The sequence below is a fragment of the Prionailurus bengalensis genome, chromosome D3 (genome assembly GCF_016509475.1).
Source record: "Prionailurus bengalensis isolate Pbe53 chromosome D3, Fcat_Pben_1.1_paternal_pri, whole genome shotgun sequence".
Lineage (NCBI taxonomy): Eukaryota > Metazoa > Chordata > Mammalia > Carnivora > Felidae > Prionailurus > Prionailurus bengalensis.
In genome coordinates, this window is record NC_057356.1 from 70,845,461 (window position 1) to 70,868,566 (window position 23,106).

Consider the following 23,106-nt stretch of genomic DNA (forward strand, 5'->3'; position numbering starts at 1 on the left):
AACATATATACTCAGTAACTCAACTAGTTAAGAAAACTCTTCTTTGTGTGATTGCCATTCATTTCATGCTTATCCACATTGTCCATAGGGATAGTTTGACTATGACTTCTTGAAATCTTGACCCAGGAAAATGTTGGCTTCCCTTATAACTTCTTAGCATAGAAACAAGGTTAGTTGGGTAAAGCTTGTTTTGTAAAAATCAGAGTGGTACAAGTAGTTCTGTTTAATAATTATATTTTAAATACTAAAAAATATTTACTCTTTTAAACATTGGCTAGGTCCTGGGGCACCTGGGTGGCTCAGTCGGTTAAGCTTCCGACTTCAGCTCAGGTCATGATCTCCGGCTGGTGGGTTCAAGCCCTGCGTCGGGCTCTGTGCTGATGACTCGGAGCCTGGAGCCTGCTTTGGGTTATGTGTCTCCCTGTCTTTCTGCCCCTCCTCTACTCATGCTCTTTCTCTCTCTCTCTCAAAAATAAATAGACATTTAAAAACTTGGCCAGGACCTGGTTTCTAGTAAGGAAGACATAAGAAGAGAGACCCTTGAAAGACTACTGACTGGCTTCCCTTCCCACTGGGCTGCCCTTCCCAACACTTGAAGCTACCACCAGGCTTGATTCCTGAGGGGTCTGGCCACACAGCCATTCACCCTCAGGTGTGTTCACCTTTGCTAAGGGGGGGAGGGGGCTGACAATATGATGAAATACTCTATGAGTTTTATACTTATTACCTTAAACTTTTAAAGAAAAATGAGTTTCCAGAAAATATTAAGAAAACTATTCATCTTTGGACAGCTGACTCTGAATTTGTTGGATTTTGGTGTGTAACATTTGGAGGTGGAGTGAATAAAGTGTTTCATGTTTGGAAGTACGATAGTTTTTTTTTTTTTTAACTCTCTCTTTTTAAAATAGGCTTCAATGTCCAGTGCAGAGCCCAGTACAAGGCTTGAACTCACCACACTGGGATCAAGACCTGAACTGAGATCAAGAGTTGGATGCTTCACCGACTGAACTACCCAGATGCCTTGGAAGTATCATAGTTTTGTTCATGGAACTGAAGTTCAGAAAGGCTTGACCAAAAATAAGGATGGCCAGGAACAGCTTCTCATTCCAAAGGTGGCTCTCATTGATTAACAAGAGTTGGAGGTTACTTATGTCATACCATGGTCCAAAAAACCTCCAAAGGAGTGAGTCCAAGAACTGGTTATTTTCCAGATGAAACCTGATGCCAACTCTGTGGGGTGATGCACTAAAAATGGCAGTTGATACCCTTGTAGATTTAGGCTATGTAAAACCAGTTGGCATTCTCCACCCAGAATATGGAGCAGCCAGCAGAGTTCCTGTTCTTCAGTGAAATACGAGTACAGATGATCGTGTAGCTGGGAGACATCAGTCTCTTGAGGACCCCAGACTTGTGGTGGTTGTTTGGAAAGATGTCAACTACCATGTGTCACAGCAAAGTATGCTTCTGATGCCCATGTCATTTCACTGTTGAAATAGTTTTCTACTGAAATATGAGGCATTTCATGAACTGCCCTAAAATGCGTCTGCTATGGGGCTTTGATTCTCCCAATAGATTCTCACTGTAGCTTGAAGGAGGTGATAAGTTAATTAGCTATGCCCCTTGCATTTTTGAAAGCCATCTCTGTCTTTTGTCACCACCACTTCAGGAGATAGTTTTGTCCCTTTCCTCCAGCATGGAGCCCGAGGTGGGGCTCTATCTTACCACTGTGAGATCATGACCTGAGCCGAAATCAAGAGTCGGTCACTCAACCGACTAAGCCACCAGGTACCCCAATTATTACTTCATTTTAGATCACTACTTAACAAAGATACTTGGGACATGTTTTTGTTTTAAGGAGATCTTTATGGTTATGGATATGCTTGCCATAATGAAAGTCTACATATCCATAAAAAAATTATTCTCAGGTCTGGATAATTTTCACCTTTCTGTAATCCACCCATTTACTTTGCTTTTCTTTTTTTTTTAAATTGGAGCATGTTCCTATTCCTCAAAATCCCCTCCAATACTCCATCGCTCCCTGCAGCTGCTTATACCCTACACCTTCCTCTGTGGAGTGGGATGTCATTCTCCAGAACACATTTGAGTGGCAAGGTGTTTTCTTGTCTCCTTACCTATCACAGGTTTCAGTTTCCTACTAACCATATTTGTTCTAGCCTTCCCAGTTTGAAGATCACTTTCCTCGATAGAGAAAGGAGTATAGGAGTTGAATTGCCTTGCTTTTCTCTGTTAGCTTTCAACATGACATCACTTGCCCCTACGAGGCTCTTCATTCCTCATTCTTCCTGCTCTGAGCCCAGCCAAAAGCCCCCTTTTAGTGCCCTTACACTGAATTTTGAAGCCTCGGGGCAATTTGGACTCTGTTTTTCCTAGGATCGTTATGACTGGATAATATTCCTTGGTGATAAGTGTATAAGTGCTTCTTTTCATATTTCAGGTGTTTCTTTTTAAAATCTGTAATCATTAGAAAGCTCTCTGCATTATTTTTATTTGCTTTTGGTTTCTTTTTTGTCAAAGACACTTCCCCTTATTTCTTCTTGATCTATGTCATTTGTTGTTATGGTCTGAATGTTTATGTTGCCCTAAGATTCATATACTGAAATCTAATCCCCAGTGTAATGGTATTTGGAGATGGAGCCTTTGGGAGGTGATTTGGTCCAGAGGGAAGATCCTTCATGAATGGGATTAGTAGCCTGATAAAAAAGGTGGAGGAGCTGTCTCACTCTTTCTCTGTGCCACGTGTGGATGTAAGGAGAAGCTGGCAGTGTGCAACTCAGAAGGGGTTCTTCCCAAGAATCCCACCATGCTGACCCTGACCTCTGACTTCCAGCCTTCGGAACTGTGAGAAATAGATTTCTGTTGTGTGTAAGCCCCCCAGTCTGTGATACTTGGTTACAGCAGCCCAAATGGACTAAAACAAATGTTAGTGTTCAGGTAGAATTTTTTTCTGTGAAACTTCTTTCTTCTTTTAGCCATTTTAACTTTTAGAATGTTGCCAAGGAGTCATTCCTACCTTTTCTCTGAACTTTTACAAATTATTTTTTTCCCTAAAATCTAGAATTTATGTATAATTATGGCCAATGGTTATGTTGGGGAACAAGAATGTCCTGTTCCCTTCAAGGTCCTTCTAGCCAGACTTAGAATCAAATTGACATGAGACAGGTTAACACGGGAAAATCAAATTTAAGAGCGTATGTACAGGGAATCTACACAGACATGGAAATCCCAAAGGCAGGAAAAATAAGGTATATATGTCATTCTGGACTAAGGAGAAGGGGTAGGGGTCTGGGACTTCTTTTGAAAGAAGGAATGCAATTCACAGGAAGACGAAAAAAGAATAAAGGTTTGGGAAACAAGTATTTTCTGGGCTACTCAGAAACAGTGGGGCATAGAGGACTTTACCCAAACAGGTCTTGTTAGGTTCCTCCCTGTCTGCCATACCTAGTTTATATCATAATGTAGCTATCTATCATGATAGTTCTCTCCCTACAAATTCTTTTTAGGCACATGAGCGAGAAGTAAAGAGCTTTTCTTTTATTTGTTGGGTTTTGATTGCTTTTTAACTCAAAATAATCTTTATGCCAAAGTGGCCCATCTTGGGGTGGCCTGCCCTTGGACCCCAACAATTCCTTCATTCTTTGGCTGTTAATAGTTCCACAAGGATGATAGTCACTTTATCTGGCTATTTATTTGACTACACTAGGGTTGGCGCCTAAGGGTTGTGCCTAAGGCTTAGGAAGAAGGCTCAAACAGTAGCTGTAAAACCAGGGGCTTCTGAATTTGGCAGATCTGGATTCAAATCTCCACAGACCCGCTGATGATCTTAAACAATCCACTTGACCTGTCTGACTCATAAGGTTAAAAATTGAGTCAATTATACAACTTTGCAGGGATGTTTTTAAAATCATAAAGAATGTAAAATTTGCTCAGTGAATGGTAGCTATTGTTATTACTGCCTGAATAATACAAAGAGAATTCTGAACACCGCTGGGGACAAAAGGTCCTTAACATACAAGGGTAGGCCCATAATGTTAGCAGCAGACCTGCCCACTCAGTAATGTTTATGATCTTTTGGAATACGTTCCTGTTCCAGCATATGTGCTAATATATGTTCGTGAGCTTTCTGTCCTCGCTCCAGGCCATCTTGGCGACTGGTCTTGACTGGGGTCTTCTGGCACCTAAGACAGGAGGGTCGTAGCCCTGCAAAGAAGATGAAGAAAAAGCCACTGGAGATGATCAGCCCTAGGCTCCAACTTGTTATGAAAAGTAGAAAGTGTGCTCTGGGGTACAAGCAGGCCCTGAAAATGATCAGACATGGCAAAGTGAAACGGATCCTCCTTGCCAACAACTGCCCAGGCTTGAGGAAATCTGAAATAGAATACTGTACCATGTGGGCCAAAAGTGGGGTCCATCACTACAGTGGCAATAAAATTGAATTGGGCACAACAGGTGGGAGATACTACAGAGGATGCACACTGGTTGCCGTTGATCCAGGTGATTCTAATGTCATGAGAAGCCTGCAGACTGGGGAAAGGTAAATCACGCAAACATTTTTCTTTACTAAAACTGGCCAGAGCTTGTTAAAAAAAAAGTGTGCGTGAGTTGGTAGTGTGGCATAAATAAGTAAAGCTACAATAGGTATCATTAGGGTCGAAATATAGATATATTGGTGGCAACAAGCATACTGATGGAGCACACAGTTTCCGAAGCTAAACTGAATGGCTTAAAGTCCTTCTGGGCCACATATTAGCTTTGTGATCTTGGGCAAATGGCTGGGATATTTTGTGTTCCCATTTCTAACTCACTGATCTGTTACAAAGATTTAAATGTATAAATACATGTAATTGTTTAGAATGTCACCTGGCACATGGCACTTAATGATGTTAGCTCTTATTACCTTGCTGAGGACGGCATTATGTGAAGACAGAGCTGAGAATGCCAGAAGCAATAGCATTCCCATGTCAACCAGAGAATCTGCAACAACACTGAGAAATCCTCAGAGATAAACAGGGCTAAGGAAATGAACAAAAGGAAGGTACTGAAAAATGTTCACAAGAAAGCTTAGGTTGATAAGTCCTTCCATTGGGAAACATATAGGCATGTCTGGAGGTAATAGTTTCAGTCATGATGTTGTATGAGGTTAGTTTATAAGGGCAGCTGAACATTTACCATCAATTTGGGGGTATCTCTTGCTGAATAATTACAGCCTCCATCTGAGAGGGCTGTCCAAGTGCCCCCTACCCTTTTAGGGGAGTAGAGGTGTGCACCATTATCCAACATGGGTTGTAGGTGAACCCATGGGTAGGCAGTTATATATCTTTATAAATCCTTCTCCTCCTCTTTGTTTTTTTGGCAATCAGTCAATCAAGCTTTAAAAAGATGGGCCCTCAAAGGCTACGTGGTGGGATTAAAGTCAGGGATAGTAGCAAAGAAGAGAAGCATTTGAAACAAGGTCAGTGCCCTTCAGGATTATTTTTTAGACTCTAAGCAAACAAAACACTGCTCAGAGCTAAAATAAACGTGTTTTCAAACGCGAGAAACTCTTCTTAAGCTTCCAACTTTGGCTCAGGTCATGTTCCTATGGTTTGTGAGTTCGAACCCCACTTTGGGCTATGTGTTGACAGCTCAGAGCCTGGAGCCTGCTTCAGATTCTGTGTCTCCCTCTCTCTCTGCCCCTCCCCAACTCATGCCCTCTCTCTCTCTCTCAAAAATAAACATAAAAATATTTTTTTTATACTGGGCATGGTAATAATAACATGTAACCCCAAATGTGTTTATAAGGAGTAAGTGAGTTAATACAGCGCCTGGCACATAGTGAGCACTCAGCCTGGTTAGCTTAATCTTTAGGTAGATTTCCCCTAGAAAGCCATCGGCCCTGGACTCTTATTTTGGGGGAGATTTTTAATTACTGATTCAATTTATTTACTGGTAATGGGCCTATTGAAATTTTCTATTTCTTTCTGTTTCAGTTTTGACAGTTTATCTGTTTCTAGGAATTTGCGCATTTCTTCCAGATTGCCCAATTTGTTGGCATATAATTGCTTATAATATTCTTTTATTATTGTTTGTATTTCTGCGATACTGGTTGTGATCTCTCCTCTTTCATTCATGATTTTAGTTTATTTGGGTCCTTTCCTTTTTCTTTTTGATTAATCTGGCTAGGGTTTTGCCAATTTTGTTAATTCTTTCAAAGAACCAGCTCCTGGTTTTATTGATCTGTTTTACTGTTGTTGTTTTTTTATTTCGATATCATTGATTTGTGCTCTAATCTTTATTCTTTCCCTTCTTCTGCTGGTTTTGGGCTCCATTTGATGGTCTTTTTCCAGATCCTTTAGGTGTAATATTAAGTTATGTATTTAAGACCTTTCTTCCTTCTTTAGGAAGGCCTGGATTGCTATAGACTTTCCTCTTATGGCTGCCTTTGCTGCATCCCAGAGGTTTTGGACTGTCACGTTTTCATTTTCATTGACTTCCATGTTCTTTTTAATTTCCACTTTAATTTCTTGGTTATATCATTCATTCTTTAGTAGGATGTTCTTTAATCTCCAAGTATTCATGGTCTTTCCAATTTTTTTCTTGTGGTTGATTTCAAGTTTCATATGCATGGTACGATCTCCATCTTTCTGTACTTGTTAAGGGCTGATTTGTGATCCAGTATGTGATCTATTCTGGAGAATGTTCCATGTGCACTTGAGAAGAATGTGTATTCTGCTGCTTCAGGATGAGATGTTCTGAATATATCTGTTAAGTCCATCTGGTCCAATGTGTCATTCAAAGTTACTGTTTCCTTGTTGATTTTCTGCTTAGATGATCTGTTCATCGTTGTAAGTGAAGAATTGAAGCCCCCTACTATTGTGGTACTGTTATCAATGAGTTTCTTTATGTTTGAAAGCTGTTAAGTAACTAACTGGTGGTTATAAACTGAGAAACATTTCTTTGTTCAGGAATTCCTCTCTCCACCTTCCATAAATATTCTTGTTTATCAAAAGTAAAGTTTGAGGTAGAGTTTTGACAGATTCTAGTCTACTTATACCTATTTGAATTAATTCAAAATTCTACTGACTCCTCAGAGTTGATTCAAAACACCATTTCCTCTAGGAAGCCTCTCCAACTACTCCCAGTTATATAGTGAGTCTCAGCTGCTCAGTGCACATGTGGCCCAAACTTCATATGCTGTCAATTGGCTGACATCACATTTTTTATTTCTTTCTCCTGTTTCATCTGAATAAATCTTTTGTTCTGAAGTGTATTTCCAGATAATTGAAGACAGTATATATTCAGCATTTTCCAAAAGTATAATGAATGAATTTATTTCTTTTTTATAATAGAAGTCTGGCATACAAAGGGCAAACTGGGTGGTGACATTTAAAAATCATCATCAAAAAAGAGTTGAGTTAGGGGCACCTGGGGGGGGGGGCTCAGTCAGTTAAATGTCTGGCTCTTGGTTTGGGCTCAGGTCATGATCTCACAGTTTGTGGGTTTGAGCCCCCGTCAGACTCTGTGCTGACAGCAGAGATTTGCTCCTCTCTCTGTCCCTCCCCTGCTTGTGCTCTCTCTCTCTCTCTCTCTCTCTCTCAAAATAAATAAATAAACATGGAAAAAAAAAGAGTTGAGTTAGTTTGCTTGTGTTTAAGGTCTGGTTGCTCTTATTTTGCTCTATGACCCTATGTGAGTTCTCTAAACTCTCCAAACCTTGATTTCTTCATCTGTAAGAGAATCATTGAGAACTAAATGGCATAAGCCACATGCCTGAACCAAATCGGGTTCTGGACAAATGTTGGTTTATAACCAGTGTCAGTGGATCTTCTCCTCTCGATCAATGAGACAACTTTGACTTCCATCCATCCCCTTGCATCCTGATCAATTGACAGCCCAAGTGAGTGATGACTTTCGGAGAGCTTTTTCTGTCAGTCCTGGCTTTTGGTTGAATTCCCAGGAACTTTTTATGGCCATTTTCAACTCTTAGCAGTTCTTAAGCTATATAATGATAAATATATCCTGAATGCTTAGTAAGAATGCAAATTCCAGGACCACAGCCTGGATGATCTTGATTCCTTAAAGCCAGGAGGGGGGCGCCTGGGTGGCGCAGTCGGTTAAGCGTCCGACTTCAGCCAGGTCACGATCTCGCGGTCCGTGAGTTAGAGCCCCGCATCAGGCTCTGGGCTGATGGCTCAGAGCCTGGCTGCTTCCGATTCTGTGTCTCCCTCTCTCTCTGCCCCTCCCCCGTTCATGCTCTGTCTCTCTCTGTCCCAAAAAAAATAAATAAACGTTGAAAAAAAAAAAAAAAATTTAAAGCCAGGAGGGGCTCAGGATTCTGCATTTTCAGCATGCACTGAGTGATTGCAGGTGATTCCCATGCAAGTGCTGTAGGAAACACACTTTGAGAAATTTCTAGCGAGGTTTCTAGGTCCTAGAAATAAACTCCTCATCTGTGGATCCAAAAAAGCCTCTAAGCAAGGGTGCATGCACAGACTTTAGGGACTCCGTGAGCTCTCTGAAATTGAAGGCAAGTCACATGTATATACATTTCTTTGGGGAGATGTTTGACTTTAGCTTTCATTTTATATACTTTCATAAACCCTCCATCCCACTGTTCCCTCTAAACAAAAACAAAACAAAAAAACCTTAAGAGCTATATCTCCATGCTCCAGGCCATTTTCCACCCAGCCCTCAGAGTCTATCTATCTCTAATAGCCAACCGGACATGGACAGAGCTGTGTCAGCAATTAGTCTACCCGCTGCCCCCAACACCTACAGAGTGCTCCCACACCAAACTCTCATTGTTTCTTATGGCCAACAGGTGGGTCCTCCTCTCCAGGCACAGCTGCATGCCATGGGCAGGAGTGGAGCCTGCAGATGTGGCTTATGTGGCTTATCTTCAGCAGCTTACACCCTTGCTGAGCACAAGTCTTGGAGAAAGCCTGCTATGGCCTCCGTGTGGGTGCCCAGTGAAGGCAGGCTCTTGCCTGGGTTTAAAATTGTCTGCCGAGGTCCAATGTTAGGAGTTCTGTGTTTTGCAGGTTGCTCGTGGTGTATCTCCACAGGAATCCAAACTATCTATGCTGGGGAAGGTCTGAGCCTCTGTGACAACCTGGTTACTCTCTCTCTCTCTCTGGGAAACTTGGCCACACTGAAGCTCCCTCGGGCACTGAGCCTAACCCAAGGTAAGATTTCCCTTTCTCCTTACCTGGGAACACAGTCCAAACAAATCAGCTCCCTGGAAGATGGTGGAGAGCTTGCTCTCTGCTTGTACCCATAGTCCCTTTAATTCCATTTTCTCTGCTGTACGCCTGTGGGGTAAGACCTACCTGAACCAGTATTCATTTAAGTGCCTTGTCTCCTAAGCTCTTCTTTTATTAGAGAAACATCAAAGATCCTCTCTTCACTACCAGAAAGGCCTGATTCGCCTTTCATGGGAATCCTGTTTCCCCTCTAATGGCCATTGATATGTCCTGGGCTTTGGGACATCTACAAATGGCTCAGGTTATTTGCTGATGATGCATGTATGTGTTCTTCCTCTAAATATCTTCTGTCCCAATCTTTAGAGCTGATTACCTCTGGATTTCATTTTGTGAAATGTGGTGCTGGAGTGTGAGAGGGCACAGAGGAAGGCGGCAGGATGCTGGTGTGGCCAAGCAGCTTTACCTGATGTCTCTTGTGATCTCTGAACCACCCAAAGGCCGTGTTGATCCTTTTTTTTGTCCTTTCCTCCCATGACAAAGCTTTCCTGGAGAAGTCCAGCATTGATTCCTATGCTGCTGGTAAAAATGTCACCCTAGGTCTGGAGATGGTGAAGTGCCTTTTGTATTCACTTCCATGCCTTCCATGGCTCTGTTCTCCCGCCTGGTAGTTTATTCTGTATGAAGAGCTTAGCAGCACTGGGCTCTGGAAGAGAGCAGGCAAATATGGTGATATAAAATGCTAACAACAGCAGATGGCAGGAAAATTTCCTTTAAATTCAGATGAGCAGTTGCTTCTTCTGGTGGGCTTTTATTATTAAATTTATTTCCATCATTTGGCTAGATAGGTCTCTCCTTGTGCTCGCTTAACATGTGCTGAAATCATCTTGCTTTTAATATCGGAAACAAGGAGCTGTTCATTATACCAATTATAAATATATCCATATGGTCCCATGTGTAATCGTCAACTCAGTAACACAGATGTAGCCTTCATATTTGGAGGGAGTAAGCGTTCACCTTATCCTAGAGAAAATGGTAAGCTTCTGAGCTTTTAGGCGCCTACCAACCTTTTTCTTTAGGATAAAATGAGCCTTTCTGGGAGCCAAAAATTATTGATCCTTTAATTGATTTCAAATACCTTATCTTTATCTTAGCCCCAGAGGTCCTGACTCTAATCTCTGTCTTACAACTGTTGAAACTTAGTGCTCTGATATTAAGCCATCTGTGCTCTCTCTGTGAATTTGTGATTTTTTTCATTTCCAATATCTATTAGGAGGAACCAAAGCTCATCAAGTTCTTTGGAAATTGAATTAAAGTGATTCTTTTACCGTTTGTCCTCCCTGCCAAAATAAAATTCTTTATCACTGTTATAGGCAACATCTCCCTTATCACCCATTGCCTTCCTGCTCCATAGTTATATTACCATCAATGTTGTTTAATTTCATATGTAGCCAAATTGGCATCAGCTTATATATATATTTTTACAATTTCCAGGTCAGGAATCCTAGAATTCCAAGGACAGAAAAGGAAATCCAGAGGTCATATAATTCAGTCCTCTAGTTTTCCAAAAAAATGTTCAAGTCATATGGAAGGAATTTATTTTCAAGCAACACATTCTCTGCAATGAGATGGCTACAGAAAGGCTAAGGGATACCAATGGGGCATTAAAATGAAATGCCTCCCGTTTTTTCACAGGATCTCTAGGTAGTAGTAAGGGACCTTCAGTGCCAGGGGAAGACCATCACAGGCAATTTTGTGAACCCAGTGATAAACCTCCTATTGAAGAGAGATGTGCAGTGAACCTGATTATTTCTCAAAGAACTGTCATTTTCCCAAGAGCTGGCATTTTCAACCTCTTGAAGAACACCAACCACTGTTATCACAGCTCTAACTTGAGCAATCAATCAGGGGTTTGAAACATTAAACTCGAATACGTAATTTTAAAGGGGATAATTTTAGCAAGATTCACCCTGAACTGAAACAGCTCCAGTCAGCCCTTCTCCAACAAGAGGGTCACTGTCTGCTTTTCTTGGCACTGACAATTCCCTCCCTAATTCTCCCCATCCTCTTTTCCAACCAGAGGAAATGAGGTCCCAGGCATGGATTTATGAGATCCCTGAGAAGAATACCCAGAAACTTTGAAAAAGAGGCAAATATAGTCTACTCAGGAGAACTCCCAAGAGGAAGAACTGACTCTCTCTTGTTGCACTGCTAAGCAAGCTGCACTTTCCAGGTTAAGAATGACACCAGTGGAAAAGGTGGTCTGAAACTTATCTCTGACCCTATCAGATATCACAAATGATACAAATTCTGCTTTGGAAACCCAACAAACCAGTTTAAATTTAAATTCTTAACTGATGTTCTCATGGCTAATCACATAGCCCTTATTTCTTCTTAGCTAGCCAAGGGGAAATTTATGCTATAGCAAACACATTGTGTGTGTGTGTGTGTGTGTGTGTGTGCACCTAAATAGAAGCTTGTAATTAGTCTAGAAAAGAAAGCACCATTTAGATCTCAAGAAGAGACCATTTGGGATTTGGAACATGTTTTCATTGCCTGGATATGGTAATCTAAGTCCCTGTCTTCAGGGTCTCTTATAAGAAGTGATACCCATTTTTGTTTCTGTTTCTGGTAACTGCCTGTGTTGCAGTTGGCTGATGCCTCCTGTCCAGAGTTATAAATGCCACTGTGCAGCCATTGTCTTGTCAGATGTTAAGCTACTTGTTCTGCAACAAAAGGAACAGCACCAGCAGTAAACCCCAGGCCCACCATAGACTAGTTCCTGTGGTCTGTTCAACCTCCTGATCAGCAAAAGCTCGGCAATGGTGGCAATCTGAATATCTTAGATGAGTGTCCTGCAGCCTAACTTTATCTGTCCTTGGCCAAAAGGGGTAGCTGAGGAAGGAAAGCAGCTCTGACAGCCAGGAATTCACCTGGCTCTGTCAGTGGGGCAGTGGCATCACGAGGTGCTTCCTGTCAATTAGAGCTAGGCTTTGGTGTTCCCCCTTTTAATTATAGACCATTTCAAAGAACAGCAACGCCAGGAAAGGCCACTCAGAAAAGGCACAAACAAGATCATTCTGTAATCATGTCTGAACACAGACAAAAACATAGACATTTTCTCCACCACAGAATGACCCTCATCCTGGATAATATAAGCAAGGATTTGTCTTTACTAATCCCAGCTTCAAGCTCACTCCATCCTTATGGCCTTCTAGGTAAGAATCATAGTCACCCAACCCTAGAATTACCCCACTTCCTGACAGCATCCAAAGTAGAGCAAATCACATTTCCCTGTAAAATGAGCAACCTGCCCACCAGAAGCCCAAATTCCCTAGTCCCTTCTAACACCCTCTTACTGAGGTACCCTACCACTTCCCATCATGTGCGTTCTCTCCTGCTGCAAAAGCTCAGTTCCCTGACCTTTGTTCAGCTGCAAATGTGTTCATGGTGGTCTTTGGATGAAGGGCTCCTCTTGTGCTATTTCACATCTCAGTAAACATCCTCACTCAAGCATTCTGCTAAAACAGATCATGGGTATCCCCATGGGTATCCCCATGATCTGTTTTAGCAGAATGCTTGGGGATCATGAAGTCATACCTGACATCTTCCTGTAACCCCATCCTGCATCGATCACAAATCCTGATCATTTTTACCTTGTAATAGCTCTCATAACCCTTTCCTTCTCTACATCTTCAAAGTAACCTCTGTTGTCCAGGTGACAAACATCTCTCCCCTCGCCTACTGCCCACCACGAGTCTCTAACCTAGTCTTCCTGCTGCTCCCTTCACTTTCTCCAATCTGTATCCCATACTGCAGCTGGAGTAATTTTTTCCAATTAGAAACCTTACAGAGCAAGTCTCATGTTGAAAGCACTGTAATGCTTCCTAAAGCCTCAGTTACTGACAATGACCATGAGGGCCATAAGAAGTCTGACCCATTCTTACCTCTTTAGCCTCATCTCATGTTATTCCCCACTTTTCTGATCTAGCCACATTGGCCTTCTCTCATTTCTTTGAACACCATATACTTCTGCTACCACAGGGGATTTGTATATACCATCTCTCTGGAAGTTCACTCCCTTTCTCCTTCACTGAGTAAACTCTTCTTCACCGTTCAGATCTCAGTTCAACTGTGTCTTGGGCTAACCTCTTCTGACCACCCTAAGTCAGCTCATGTTATTTATATCTCATACCACATACCTCTCTCTGTGGTAGCAGAGTTGAAATTTTATTTTTATTGATGTCATTCTTTGATTGATACCTGTCTCCTCCAAAGATGCCTTACACTCAGTAAGTGCTTAATATTTGTGGAATCAGTGACAAGTCTCTGCTCTGCCACTGGTGAGCTGCCTCATTTCGAACATGTCATTTAACCTTATTAACTACCTTAGTCTTGTTGAGCTGCCATAACAAAGGTCTGCAGAATGAATGGCTTAAACGAGACACTTATTTTCTCACAGTTGTGGAGACTGAAAGTCTAAGATCAAGAGGTCGTCGGAGTTGGTTTCTGGTGAGAGCTCTTTTCCTGCCTTGCAGATAGCCACCTTCTTGCTGTGTTCTTACATGGTCTTTTCTCTGTGAAGAGAGAGAGAGACAGAGAGAGAGGGAGAGAGAAAAATGGATCATGGATCTTTGGTGTCTCTTTCTCTTCTTATAAGGATGCCAGTCTGCTTGGATTAGAACCCCATCCTTATGACCTTATTTCACCTAAATTACCTTCCTAAAGGTATCTCCAAATACAGTCACAGTGAGTGCTTCAATATGTGCCTTTTGGGGGGCACACAATTCAGTCCATAACTTTAATCCTTAGATTTCTCACCTGTATAGAGGTGAATAATTGTCCCTAGGAGATGTTATGAAGGTAAAATGTGACAGTGTATGTGAAAGTTCCCCAATACATACAAAGTTCTAACCCAAGGAGGGTGGTAGGAGTCTACTCTTTGGTTAAGAAAGATTGTGGCTAATATCTTCTCAAGGTAGACAAAGTTTATAGATAAGAAAGCCTATACTGGTGTGGGGGTGGGAATTTTTTTAGCTTAACATCAGAAACATAATAGGTAGAGTCAATGGTGTTCGATAAAGGGCCGGGCTTATTGGAAATTGTGAGTCCTCACGCCTGGATTGCTTCTGTAGGACACTCAGTGGAATGGGAGACTGGACAAGGAGTCTTCTTCATTATCCTCCAAGTTCAAGCTTTGTCTTTTGTGCTGTGCTTCATGTTGCCTAGGAATGGGTCTGTAACTAATTTTCTCTGACTATGCATGTTAAGAAGTCAGCAAACTTCTAAAAAAGGGCCACATAGTAAATATATATATTTTAGGATTTGCAGGCTATGTGGTTCCTTTTTCTAGACTCAACTCTGTATTGAGTTGTAGCAGGAAAGCAGCCTTAGACATTATGTTTATGAATGTGTATGGCTGGGTAAATAAAACTTTACTTACAGATACTGAAATTCAAATTTTATCTGATTTTCATGTGTCATGAAGTATTATTTTTCTTTTGGTTTTTCCCTCCCCTATCCACTAAAAACTGTAAAAACTTTTCTTCTCTGGTGAACCTACAAAAACAAGCAGTGGGCTGGTTTGTCAACCTGTGATCTATATCATTAACTCAGAATCTGAAATGCCATTAACTTCCTGGCTATTCTTAGACCACCAAGGCACACTGATTTTCAGGCCTGGTTGGAAAAACCTACTCTTCTCTAATTTGACTCACTGGCTAGACAGAACATTTACTTTATTGTTTCCATAAGTTTCATTTTACTGCTGGCTGTGAAAAAATTACTTATCCATTTGCCAGGTTATAACAGCTGACGCTAAGTCTCTTAAGCCAAACCTGGCCTTTTCCACACTCCCTGTGCTTCTGGCCAGCCTTAATCTGGCCATATTCTCCAAGCCCCTTAGCTGCTGCCAATGCCAAGCCCCCCAACCTGTAAACCAGGCTCTTCCAATAAGTATTTCCAATCTCTAAATTTTAAAAATACCCCGATGCCATATTTAGATTCAATTACAAAGCACAGACATGCATAGAAAAGAAGAGAAGGGTAAAAAGTGACTGATGTTTCACCAGCAGCTCTTAGGCTACTTGGCAAGAATGCTCCGTCCTATTTAAGAACCATGAGTAAACGACACTGTCATATTTTCCCAAATATCCTGAAATTAGAATGTACAAAGGCTTCTTCAAGTGCCCAACCAGACACAATTCATCCATGAATGTTATTAGTGCTGGCATATTATTTGGTGATCAAGACATGTATGGAAACTTACGCTTTGAATTTCCTCTTGGTTGCTGACCACTTAGCTCTGCACTCAAGCCTTCCTCTCCTTAATAGATATGAAACCGTTAGGGGGGTGTCATAGGTGCCCTAGCAGCAGCCACCTACGGCCCATGATGTATGTTCTGTCATGGGAAATAGTGTAAGATTGCTTCTGGCTGGCCAATGCTAAATGGATTATTCTGACCATAGAGCTTGGCTTTGCAATTTTAGTCTTGGGGCTAGTCTCAAAGAAATTACCAAGTTCATTTATTGACTGATATTTATTGGTAATTTCCCATGTTCAATGTTGTGCAAAATGCCCAATTAGATGGCTGCATGCCCACATCCTGATTTTAAAGGTGCCAATTTGTGTTGCAAACCTGTGTGTGTGCCCGTCTCAGGTATTATAGTTATTACAACCACCTAGGGAGCTTCTCAGACAATTCTTTTCTAGTCACATTTCCATGATCCATTCATTCATCCCATCCGGCATTAATTCTGCTTGACATACTGTGTGCATTCTTTCAACAGATATTTTGATCATGCACCAAGTATAAGGAAAATATTCGACATTGAGGATAAAAAAAAGATGTACAGACACAGGCCCTTTAAGAAAATACCATGCACATTTAGTTGTGGAGGAGTTAGGCATTTTTTAAAAGACGTTAATTCAGTGTGAAAAATGGCAGAGTAGAAGTATGGAAAGAGATTCAAGTTTGGAGGCAAGGCAGGTTATGGAAAACCGAGTTGTGAAGGATCAGTGGTCTACTGGGGAAGAGCATTCTAGGCAGAGCAGACAGGACAGGCTTTTACCATCCAAGAGGTGCTTTTCTCCTACCCAAGCCCAATGATGTCTTCCCTTCACCCATAATCCACTTGCCTCTGTCTGCTACTCCCCTTCTTTGTAAATATCTTTTTGTGATCCCTTACTAGCTAGGCTAGCATATAATGAACCTGAGTGAGTAGCTAGTGGAAGACGGGTGTTATAGGGAAGGACTTGAAGGCCAAGCATTTTCAACTTTTGGTCTTAGGTTTCTGAGCAGAGAAGCAAGTTGATGTAAGCAATATTGCAGAATAATTTTCAAGGCCATGGTATGTAACGTGAATTGGAGGGAGGAGGCTGGATTTGGGATGTCCCCTAGGAGACTTTGTTGGGGATGGACTTTCTGCTTCCCAAAGCACAGCACAGGCCATTCACTGAGTGATGGATGGGCCTAGAGATGGGCCCTCTGGGCCCTGGTGGACGGATTGCATCTGCAGAAGTGACAGAGAACAAGGCAGAGCCTTGGAGGAAAGCTTTAACTTGCGGCTCACTCAGCCCTCCTGGGAAGAGCCTGGAATTATTTAGCAATCAGGGAAATTTGGCCAATGTGGCAGATGGGCAGGAGCAACACTTGTGCTTGGCCTCAGGTTGAAAATGAGGTAGGCTGCCATCACGCTGAGCAGGGATGGGAAAGCAGAGGCCCACAGGAAGGATGCAATGAAAGCTGCCAAGGTGCATGTCAAGCAGGACTAACAGAGTTCCAGGAGCCGGAGCCAGGAGGAAGTGATAAGTAGATACAAGGTTCCCCGCAGAACGCTGGCAGGTAGAAGAGTGTTATCAGGAAATATCCTCTTCTCACCATAGAGGGAAATTTGTTACTTGCCAGGACCAAATATTTCAAAAGCTGTTTCCCTTGAAGGCATAATCAAAATTAAGATGTCAAGTGATGGCAACGGTGTAACACTGCCGTTGAAAAGATAAATAAATTGTAGAATTGTTTTTAGATCCCTGGGAGACAGTGTGAAGAAGTGGGGGCAGCACACCCGGCTCATAGCCCAGTTAATCCCCCCAAATTGCCAGGATCTAGGGCAGGCTGTAGAATTTGCCAGACATGTTTCCTAATGCATAAAAGAGGGAGGAGGGGTGCCTAAATAAACCATTTCCAACATTTATTTCATAGTGCAGTTCAACACATTATGGCTGCATGTGTGTGTTTTATTTTATTTTATTTATTTATTTTTTAATGTTTATTTTTGAGACAGAGAGAGACAGAGCATGAATGGGAGAGGGTCACAGAGAGAGGGAGACACAGAATCTGAAGCAGGCTCCAGGCTATGAGCTGTCAGCACAGAGCCTGATGCCGGGCTTGAACTCACAGACCGTGAGATCCTGACCTGAGCTGAAGTCGGATGCTTAACCGACTGAGCCACCCAGGCACCCCTGCATGTGTGTGTTTTAAAGAAATTATCAAATTCGAAATGATGGGAAAATCCAAATCATTGTTAGTAGGAAAAAAAAATTAGCACAACTCATTTGGAAAGCAATTTGGCAATCTATGTCAAGAGCCTTGAAAATGTTCATACCCATCAATAATTTCTCTCCTAGAAAACTACTCTAAAAAGTGGTCTGAAATTCAGAAAGAAAAAAAAGTTCACTGTACTATAATTTTTTAATAGTGAAAAGTTATCCTGGATTAGGGGGAATGTTTAGTTGATAGTCTATACAATGGATCTTTTTTAGTCATTAAAAAATGATTATTGAGCATATGAAAGGACAATTTTAAGTCATTTAAATAGTAAACAAGGAAATTATTGAACTAAATAGGGAAATGTTTATATTATAATATTAACTTTAAAACAAACAGAATCCTAAGTTATATAAAGACTATTATCTCAATTATGTAAAAAGTCATAAGCATATTGGAAGAAAATATTCATTTTAAATGTTTTGGGATTATTGATTGTATTTCTTTTCTCTTCTCTTCTAATATTCTATAATAAACTTGCATTACTTTCATTATAATAAAGATGGAAATAACTCAAGTTTATGATTATTAGTTGGTAGTATATATTAAGCTGTCAGAAAAAAATGGAAATAACCACAATTATAGAACTTCAGTGGTTATACAATATGAAATGATGTACTATGGAACTCAGTCGTAGATGTGTCAGTGCAAAGGTCTCTGAACTCACAGTCAAAGCTCAAAATCAAAGTGTGGTTCTTACAGTTCTTGACTGGAGGGCTTGTAAGTGAGTGAGTTCCATCTCTGAATCTCAGAAGTATTATCTGTAAAATAGAAATTCAAAAAATATTCATTGAATACTTACCACATGCAGATATTTGTGAAATGTAGTCATGATACAGAATTACAGAAAACATGATTCGTGCTAATAAAAGATTCATAAATTAAGGGGCATCTTCACTGAGTCTAAGCTTGAGCAGTAAGTGGGAATTAGTTAAATAAAGACTTTATAGATAGGACGAACAGCAAACCCACTTTTGGGGACCTACTAAAGTGTGTCATGCAGGGAAGTGACAGGCAACATGCCATAACAGAAGACCACAGTCTTGGCGTCATAGGTCTGTATTCAAATCCTGACTTTGTCTCTTACTGGCTGTGGGGCCTTGAGCAAGTTACTCAGTCTTTCTGTGCATCATTTTTCCTCACTTTATTTATTTATTTTCTTAAAGTTTATTAATTTTGAGAGAGAGAGAGAGAGACAGAGAGAGAGCACACGCTTACGCTTGAACAGGAGAGGAGCAAAGAGAAAGACAGAATCCCAAACAGGTTCCATGCTGTTAACATGGAGTCCTACACAGGGCTTGATCTCATGAACCGTGAGATCATGACCGGAGCTGAAATCAAGAGTGTGACGCTTAACCTACCTAGCCACGCAGGCGCCCCTCATTTTCCTTCACTTTAAAATGGAGGTGATATTAGCTATGTCTCATGAATGCTGTGATATTCAGCGACAACTTTTATAAAGTGACAAAGCAGTGATCCATCTCTTCAAAGGATATAAAGTGAAACCACAAGTGGTGACAGATACTGAGAAGAATAAATAATAAACCAGACCAACACCTTCCCTTGCTCTTCTATCTAGAATAAACAATACTCTTATTGCTATTATCAATATTAGTAATGTAATTATTGGAAAGAAGTTCTCAACACTTTCTATGTGCCATCAGTTTTCATTACTCCGGTGATTGTCAACCTGTGGGCACATCAGATCGTAATCTCAGACACCATGATATAGATGATGGAAGATGTCCCTCTTAGATAACCTGTTCAGCCTCTTCCTCCTCGCTACCCCCATGAGTCTCACTGAAGGGAGAACAGATGTCCTGTTGACGAAGTGGGGTGGGGATGGGGAGGATGAACTACTGCAGTGGCCTCTGGGAAATGGGACTCTCCCAACCCCCACTAGCCAAGGGTGTCACCCAGCCCAAATGGGAGAGATGAAGGAGGGGAAAGAGCCAAATGGAGACTCCTTCCAGAGGGCTCCTTAGAGACCCGGGGAGGGATTATGGCAAATGTTTCAGCAGCCACAGGGGAAGGGAAGGGGGAGGAGAAGGGCGGGTGAGGGGAGAGCCTGGTTAATTACGGAACAGATGCCCAGCAGCACCTTGGGGTGAATGCATTAGGACAGGAGCTATCATTCACTCACACCCTGGCATCTATTCACAGACTCCTTGGCATCCAGCTGAGGCTGGTTTCTTGTGGGTTTTGCCTCAGTTGGAGAAATCTGCAAGTTCAAAGCCTTCTCCTTATTTCCAAATGGGATTTCTCTCCTGCCTTCTTTCCCTTCCTTCCCCACTCCGCCTCCCCATCTTAACTCTCCGTGCATCCCATGGTGCCTCGTCTGCCTGCAGACAACTTTAATTGCTTTGCGTGAACTGGTGCAGGAAAGCTAGCTGTAGACCTTCAGGCAAACGGAAGGAGGGGGCTTCCAAGCCTGCTCCGGTTCCCTCGCCACTTTGCCCTCCTTTCTACCTGCCCGTGGCCCGTGCCAAGTGCACCCAGGAGGCCCATTACAGACTGTGTCTCTGAGGGAGGTCTTCAGAACTCTACTCTAGACCTGCTGCTCCTGCCTGGAGCCCAGAGAAACAAAACCAGTGGTTCCGACACAAAGACCGTGTGCCCAGCACTGCCCTTTGCTACCGCAATATTGTGCACTTTGCACCCCTGTCCCGGTGGTCTGGGCTTGAGGGAAAAGGTGGCAGGGCCCACGTGGGGGTAGAAAACAGGGACTCGGGCTGCCCTGGGTTCTCCTCCCATGTCTTCGTTGCCATTCTCCGCACACCCCAACTCTCCAGGGCTGCCAAGTGGACATAAAACCTGGAAATCAAAAGAGGGGAATGACTTGGATTTCACCCTCTCTCCTCGTCCCAGAATTTTCAAATATGACTCACCTCCCCAGGGACCGACTCCAGCTACCTCTGTTGTGAAAAATGTTCTAACTCCCTCTGCCTCCTCTGTGCCTCAGTTAGCACTTGCTTTTCTGCGAATATGGGAGGATCCCTTCTCTCTCTGGCTAGATCGTCAGCTTCTGGAGAAACTACTGCCCACTTCAAAGCCATTCTGATTCAATCTGGTGAAACGCATGGTGGAAATGGTAATCTTTTCACAGCACCTGTCCTGATGTGTACATGCTCACCCCGTGTGTAACATTTGTGGATAATAAAGCAAAATGCCACAGGGATGAGGCATGTCTGTAACCTCTCGCTTTGGTATTGAAAGCTGGATGGAGAGATAAGCAGGTCCTACTTTTATTGTATCCACAGCTCCCGATTCAGTGATAATGTTTCCTACATAAATGAGATGATTGAATACTTGGAGTCATTTAAACCAGATAGCACAAATGAACTCACTGGAAATGAGGTACTTCATGCATCATTGGCTTTATCGTTGTTATGCTGTCATTATTCTCATAATTTCAAGATGTGGGTTGTCAATTAGATTTGGGTGACCTTTGAGGGCACGTAGTCCAACGTCCTCCTCAAAAGACAGCCCTCAGCTTACCAAAAGCCGAGGTCAGATGCTAAGTCTATGAAGGCAGAAACCTATAAGGAATGTGAAATTGGTGTGAGGCATTTGCCATGCTGTGGAGAAAGCCCGGGGTCTGAAATAATGGGCTCTGTCTGGCCCTGCACTCGGAGATCTATAACCTTTCATAAGACCATTTAAAGCAGAAGCTGCAAATTGGCTCCTCAAGGTTTGTCTCCCACCTCCCAAGTTTCGCCTGTGTAGAATTTATTAATTTTTTATATGAGTGAACATGTAAAAAGCAGGAGAGTTTAGCTAAAACAAATCAGATTTTTTTTTTGCTTTTCTTTAAAAAGTAGAAGATTTGTGGGGCACCTGGGTGGCTCAGTCCGTTGAGCATCTGACTTTGGTTCAGGTCATGATCTCGTGGTTCGTGATGTCAAGCCCCACATTGGGTTCACTGCTATCGGTCTGGAGCCCACTGGGATCCTCTGCCCCCTTCTCCCTGCCCACTCCCTGCTTGCACTGTCTCTCTCTCTCTCCCTCTCAAAAATAAATAAACATTTTTTTTAAGTAGAATATTTTAAAACAATGGCTTTGCAATTACTTGGAAACAATTAGCCTGAAGAGTTTACTTTAGATCCGGGGTGAGCTCCAAATTTACTACAGTCCTCACCATTCCCTATTACCTCCCTGTCCCTAAGGCTAGGTGCCAATTGCCACCTATACTTATTTTTATTATTATTTTTTTAATGTTTATTTTTGAGAGAGAAAGAGAGCATGAGTGGTGAGGGGCAGAGAGAGAGGGAGACACAGAATTCAAAGCAGGCTCCAGGCTCCAAGCTGTCAGCACAGAGCCTGACACAGGGCTCAAACTCATGAACCGCGAGACCATGTCCTGTGCCGAAGTCGGACGCTTAACTGACTGAGCCACCCAGGTGCCCCTACTTATACTTATTTTTAAATAATTTCTTCTTCTGTCCTTCCTTCTTTTATTTCTTTCTCTTTCTTGTTTTTCTTTCTCTTAGCAAAAATGGGACAAGAAAAGGTAGATGAACATTATTTATCCTTCAAAATGTTACCCTATGCATCTTGTGCTTTCCTTCCATAACATTTTATTCCCGTTACTTGTTTTATGCTTGTCTCCCCTCTGGACTATGCGTTCCAAACGGTCAGGAACTACCTGTCTTGCTCATGGCTGTGCCTAGCCCTCTGCCCGACAGAGTTCACATTCAATATATATTGTCAGGTAGATATCAAATTTCTCTTATTCTTCTCTTCACAAGTACAGTAGTGAGATACCTCCTCAGCCAGAATTGACCAAAATCTTGCCACAAGTTGAGTGGGCTCTAAATATTCAATGATATAAAATGCAAGTCATATCATTGGGAGATAGTGAAAACAGTATTTTTTAGTTGGTCTGTGCTGTCACAAGGAGCTAACCACGGAAAGATTAAATAGTCATATATCTGTCACTTCCCCACTGTCTCTCCCCACTGGAAGATAAGAAGCCTACTCGCCCCTGTTTGGGAATGAGAACTGGCACAACATGGGGGTCAACAGTCATTCGAGATGTCCAAATACCCATTACTACAGTGATACTTTCTTGGGGCCCGTAATCAAGGGGTTTCAGTGAATACTGAAGTTCTTGCTGGTAGTTATGCAATAAAAGTCTTGTGTCTTGACTGGCTGACCAAGGTGCTCATACAAGTAGCCCAGTCCTTGGTATCATTTTGTTGTTTTCTCTCTTGCTTACTTTTAAGCCTTAAGAGACAGTGCTTTGTCTCCAGCCCAAGCAGAGTGCTGCCTACAGCAGGAACACTTGCTTCTCCAGAGGAGTTTTTCTCTGCCTGATCCTCATCTCCAGCTCTGAGCCCTGAGGGAGCCACCTTCCTGCAGGG

General features: G+C 42.1%; 1 protein-coding gene and 1 pseudogene across 1 annotated transcript; both read left to right on the forward strand.

Annotated features, from left to right (window-relative positions):
• Positions 1-691: 691 nt before the first annotated feature.
• On the forward strand, positions 692-1,491 carry LOC122470013 (annotated as a pseudogene).
• A 2,624-nt stretch (positions 1,492-4,115) lies between these two features.
• On the forward strand, positions 4,116-4,556 carry LOC122470057 (60S ribosomal protein L30-like). The gene has a single exon (XM_043557192.1). It carries the CDS (start codon positions 4,230-4,232, stop codon positions 4,554-4,556), a length of 327 nt encoding a protein of 108 aa, XP_043413127.1. The 5' UTR covers positions 4,116-4,229.
• The last annotated feature ends 18,550 nt before the right edge of the window (positions 4,557-23,106 follow it).

Excerpts from the sequence above, each read along its gene's own strand:
- LOC122470057 (XM_043557192.1), top strand. The coding sequence starts at position 4,230 with ATGAAGAAAAAGCCACTGGAGATGATCAGCCCTAGGCTCCAACTTGTT.